The sequence below is a fragment of the Capricornis sumatraensis genome, chromosome 8, assembly GCF_032405125.1.
Source record: "Capricornis sumatraensis isolate serow.1 chromosome 8, serow.2, whole genome shotgun sequence".
Lineage (NCBI taxonomy): Eukaryota > Metazoa > Chordata > Mammalia > Artiodactyla > Bovidae > Capricornis > Capricornis sumatraensis.
The window spans coordinates 27,372,642-27,378,641 of record NC_091076.1 but is presented as its reverse complement, the minus strand read 5'-3'; the positions used below and the strand labels follow the sequence as shown (position 1 = coordinate 27,378,641).

The following is a 6,000-nucleotide window of genomic DNA, read 5'->3' as shown; positions in this document are numbered from 1 at the left end:
CTTAGCAGCAGCAGCAGCACCTGTACTTATGGGTCTTGACAATATCATAACTCCATCCCACTCATCTCATTATGGTTCTTTCTTTATATCTTCAGTTGTAGAAGATCTTTTCTATTATATTCTGGTCTTTCTCCTCAATAGTTGTGGCTATGAGAGCTGATGAGCTCAGGATCTTCTTACTCCACTATCTTGGCCTGAACTTATGACTGCTTTTTGCCATCCATTTGGAAGGAATAAGAAAAGCTCACTTGAAATTAAAATTTGAAAAAAAAAATCATTTGAAATCATTATGATGATGGCAGAGAGAAAACTGGGATGGACTGGGTGGTGGTTCTAAGCCTATAACAAGTTAATTATGAACTCCAGGCAATCTACCTAATATCTGAGTGTTGGTTTCATTTGCAGAAGTGAAGGTGACAAATTTGATCAGTGGCTTTCAAGCTGTGCTCTCTTGATGTCTGTGAGTTGTGGTGGGATATATGAAGGTATTCTAGTTCTCCAACCTTTGTTCCAAGCAGAGATAGTCTTCTTTTATCTGCTTCTTATAGTAAAGCACTGAATAAATTTTATTTTTAAACCAGTCTTATTGCTTAAGAACATCTGAAAGCCACTAGAGTAGGTTGTTTTCACCACCCCATGAAAATTTTTTGATGCTATAAAAGATTATGAATTTAAAAGAATTAATAGAAAAACTACCCTATGCAGGGCTCTAGGCTGAATGCTAGAAAATAAAGATTGCATACAGCTTAGCCTATTGCATAATACAAGGAAAATGTATATAAGTCCTTAACAGGGACAATTAGTGTAGTGCTAGAAAGCTCAGAAGAGGGGAAGCTCTGAGACTAAATAAATATACACATTGCATATGAATACATAGTATATTAATATATATCAATTGCATATAACTATATAAATTATGGTACCTATATATAACGTGATATATGTATATACATATATTTCATATGCAACCTAGAAGGAAATGAAGCAAAATTTATGTTTAATAGATGTCTTGTTAATATATAGGACTTTCATCTTTCTTCATATTCTACTTTCCTGAATCACAGTGCTTTTACAGTATTGAAAACTGGAGGGTAGCTACATAACTGCTTATGCATTTACCATTGTTTCTTACCAATGTGTGTGTTACAGTTGCAGACAATGGTTATAATCTGTAAGGAGATATGTTTGTCACACACTTTTTGGTTCATTAAATGGACATCCATTTCACAGTGTAAATCAGAGCACAAGATTTGAACATTTTCCATCAGGAGATTCACCACACTTTTAAAAGTAATGTTTTTCAATTTCTGGCTGGAGAAGATATTTCAGGCAGTAATTTATTTCAATAGGATCCCCTCATGGATTAAAGATTGCTAGCACCTTCTAAAGGACCACATAATGGTGATCTTTAAAGTAAAAACTAGTCTGTTCATCTTCTTATTTCCTCAGCAGAGCTTAGTATAGTACTTTATGCATAAAGTACTCCATTTTTAATAAGAAAAATGTCATCAATTATTTCATAGGAAATAAACCTCTTATTGATAGGAGTTGGCAGTAGTTTCAATAGTGCAACTAAATATCAATAACATTTTGTCAAGTTAGCACCGATTAAATTTAACTGAAATGAAATGAAAAGAAAATACTGAGGAGTCTTAACGATTGTAGTTGTAAAACACCAGTTTTTAGGATGAGCCATCTATGCTAATGGATCTTCAACAGAGTATGAAAATATACAGATTTAATGAAAACTATTAAATTCTGGAAATTCCCTGGGAAAAAAATGGAAACAGATATTCTAAAATTCATACCAATGTTTAGTCATCATTTACACCAGACACTGGCAAACTTTTTTTAGAGGCAAGATGATGATATTTTTGGTCTTGTATCTTTGTTGGAACTACTCAGTTCTGTCATTTTGTTTAGCAATAGAGAATATATAAATGAATGTGCATGACTCTGTTCCAATGAAATAGGCAGATGGCCAGATTTGACTCAAGGGACCAGAGTTTGCCAGCCCCTCACTTATATAATCACAAATGATTCTTAATTTGCCTTTGTTTTTGCATTGATACTTGACAGCTATTTTTAATGAAGGTTCCCTAAATATTTTCTAGATTTTAAAAATCTCTGTTCCAGGAATACATTTAAATAATTAAAATAGAGATGTGTTCTAATTTACCATACTATAGCTGCTGCTGTTGCTGCTGCTGCTGCTGCTGCTAAGTTGCTTCAGTCGTGTCCAACTCTGTGTGATCCCATAGACGGCAGCCCACCAGGCTCTACCGTCCCTGGAATTCTCCAGGCAAGAACACTGGAGTGAGCTGCTGTCGCCTTCTCCGACCATACTATAGCAGTAGTTGTCAAATAGAGCTTTAATTGCTATATCATGATTTAGCACATGAAGTTGATCCCATGTAGTGAATTATATCAGAAAAGGCGATGCCACCCCACTCCAGTACTCTTGCCTGGAAAATCCCATGGACGGAGGAGCCTGGTAGGCTGCAGTCCATGGGGTCACTAAGAGTCAGGCACGACTGAGCGACTTCACTTTCACTTTTCCCTTTCATGCATTGGAGAAGGAAATGGCAACCCACTCCAGTATTCTTGCCTGGAAAATCCCAGGGACGGAGGAGCCTGGTGGGCTGCTGTCTATGGGTTTGCACAGAGTCGGACAGGACTGAAGCAACTTAGCAGCAGCAGCAGTGAATTATATCATTACAAAATATTGACTGCTGCTGCTGCTGCTAAGTCACTTCAGTCGTGTCTGACTCTGTGTGACCCCATAGATGGCAGCCCACCAGGCTCCCTCGTCCCTGGGCTTCTCCAGGCAAGAACACTGGTTTGGGTTGCCATTTCCTTCTCCAATGCATGAAAGGGAAAAGTGAAAGGGAAGTCGCTCAGTCGTGTCTGACTCTTTGCGACCCCATGGACTGCAGCCTACCAGGCTCCTCTGTCCATGGGATTTTCCAGGCAAGAGTACTGGAGAGGGGTGCCATCGCCTTCTCCAACAAATATCAATAAATGAGTGATATTAACTTGTAACTTTTAATTAATAATTATATTAATATTGGGGATTTAAAATATATTCATCCAAGACTGACTTAACAACTTAGATCTTTGCTTTGATTTTATGCACAAAATGTCATGAATCAACATGATTCAGAACAATGATGAATTCAGAATCCTTAGGTATTAGAAACACTTAGATGTAGTTCACTTGAAACTACAACCCAAGTTTGAATTTTCAGCTCAGGTACAATGTCATTTGCACATTTTATTCATTTTGTGTAACTCAGCAAACTGCCAACTTTTAAAAATAATGGTAGTGGCTCAAATAAAAATATTCAGTGTTCTAAAACAGCTACTCAATATATAAATGGTTTTCTTAAAAGTATATCCTCTACCATATAAAATGTTGCATGATTTAGCAAAAAAATATCATTGGGAAGGCATCAGGAGACCTGATTAACAATCCCAATGTGTCATAAGTCAACTAGATCTGAACAAATTGGTTGATTGGGATACATTAATTTACTCTTATGTAATGTAGGAATAATACCCTGCACCTATGGTATAATGGCAACTTGTATGAATAGGCATGGAAGTCCCTTGTTATTAAAGTGAAAGTCACTCAGTTATGTCCAGCTCTTTGCAACCCCATGGAATATACAGTCCATGGAATTCTTCAGCCTAAAATACTGGAGTGGGTAGCCTTTCCCTTCTTTAGGGGATCTTCCTAACCCAGGGATCCAACCCAGGTCTTCCGCATGTCAGGTGGATTCTTTACCAGCTGAGCCACCACAGATGCCCCTGTAAGTTATTAAATACTATATAAAACAAATGCAAAGATACTTTCTCTTTCAATGCCAGAAAAGGCTGCAAGCATTGTTGCTTCTAAATTGTGGCTTAAGATTTTGTTTCATTTTGTTTGTAAGAGGGAGGAGAAAGTTCTTTTCAAAATAGCTATTTATTTATGTCTGTGGTCTTTCCCTTCTTTTACGTATCATAATTGCTTTCAGCTGGTTTAAGCTGAATGAGTGGGGATCTAGATGTGTCCAACAGTTTGCAATTTAAGATGCAGTTAGGCTGTACATACACACATTAATACATTTCACAGGAATGTGAATATTAAGTATTCAGTGGATGGGACAAAAATCACAACAGGCAACTTTATTGTAGACTTTGATCCAAAAATCCAGAAAAAAATAAATAAAAGGAGCCAAGTCTCTATTATGTTCATACATAAAATAAACCAAAAAATACATCAACATTTACCATGAGGTCATTTAAATGTGTCTGTAAATGATCTGATAAGGGAAACGTGATTTACAACACGGGAAACTTTTTTTTTTTTTTTTTAACAATTATAGACTTAAGTGCAATGCACTGTAGGTCACCTATACTAGGTTAGCAAGAATGAGCAACATGGTAGGTCCAAAAGGCAACCCCGAAACACCTTCCTTCAATGGAAACTTTGGTAATTGTCTGTGGCTTAAAAAAAAAAAAAAAAAAAAAAAACCCAAACACCAACTCCTTCTTCATCATGTTGGATGGTTATTTTGTCCATTTTTCTTCTGCGATGATGAGTCCATTTTAAATACTTCAATTATTATGAAGACACTCCAGATCCACAGAACAGCAGACACTTCCATTCTGTGCATCAAGACACAAGCATTAGCCAGAGACATAGAATACAAATCAATACGCAGTGTCCACTTTTACATTCAAAATGATCAGCTACATTTTGAGATCAATTCCATGAATGTTATAAAAATATTTACTAGAAAAATGCCAGAAGAGGAGTAAAATGGAAGGCAAGACTTATGAGATCCTGTAGGGTCCCTCTTCTTGGGTTCTGCTGGCAGTGAAACTTCATATACCCCGTCTGAACTCAGACCATGTTTGAGACTACTCTGTATTTCCAACTTGTTTGTTCACACAGTTTATTTACTACAATTACTCTAATTGAGATTCTTTCCAAAATTAACCCTCTGAAAGATAAATTACCATTAATAAAACTAGTCAAAAATACCAAAAAGAACCTGAAAATAAACATGGCTTCCAGAAAGGCGGGCATATTAGGGGTAAATACAGACTCTCTCATGGTGACTATGAGAGGGAAGGTACATATCAATTATTAAGAATTCATGAGAAATCAATTACACATATTAATATTAAATATGGACTTCCCAGGTGGCTCAGTGGTAAAGAATCCGCCTGTCAATGCAGGAGACATAGGAGATGCTGGTTCAGTCTCTGAGTCTGGAAGATCCCCTTGAGGAGAAAATAGCAACCCACTCCAGTATTCTTGCTTGGGAAATTCCATGGACAGAGTAGTCTGGTAGGCTATAGTCCATGGGGTTGCAAAGAGTCAGACATGACTGAGCAATGGAGCATGTGTGCACACATAATGTAAATATACCTTTATAATTCTCCTAAATGAATTTCAAACCTGACCTCCAAGAAATAATACTGAATACCATAGGTTTATACATTCCCTGGTCATTGTGTTTGAAGGGCTGAAGGAATATGGGACCATAACGTTTGCTTTATGAAGTTTGATGTCCTCTTCCTATTGGGGGCTGCATTTTATGATACTTCTCAGAAAAAAGAACCCACATTTATAACAGCACAAAAAGGCAAGTTGGGATCCTTCCACTGATGTGTGAAGCTGAGCCAGGATTTGATAGAATCAAATGGATTAATGTTTTTAACATGCTTAATCATCGGAATTTAAGCAGATGTTTCAGCAGCAATTTAACCCTGCCTAAAGTCTACTACAGTCATAACTCTCCATAAACTTAGAAAGGAGGAAGGGGTCAGTTTTTAATTTTAAAGACATGTGACAATGCCTCATGGGAACTCCTCCAAAAAGACAAGAAAATAATCACAGTTAATTAAATCTTACAGCAGGAGCTTCAAGTCCCTGCATTAGGCATTGTGATAATTAAACAAAGCAAACAACTTCACAGATTTATACAACACTTTCTTCTAACATAG

At 36.8% G+C, this 6,000-nt stretch overlaps 1 protein-coding gene across 1 annotated transcript in view; it reads right to left on the bottom strand.

The window, feature by feature from the left end:
* Window positions 1–4,602: 4,602 nt before the first annotated feature.
* NELL1 (neural EGFL like 1) overlaps window positions 4,603–6,000 on the bottom strand; it is a 999,502-nt gene continuing 998,104 nt past the window's right edge. Inside the window, exon 19 of the mRNA XM_068977360.1 lies at window positions 4,603–4,653. Coding sequence (XP_068833461.1) covers window positions 4,603–4,653 — 51 coding nt within the window. The remainder of the gene's footprint in view (window positions 4,654–6,000) is intronic.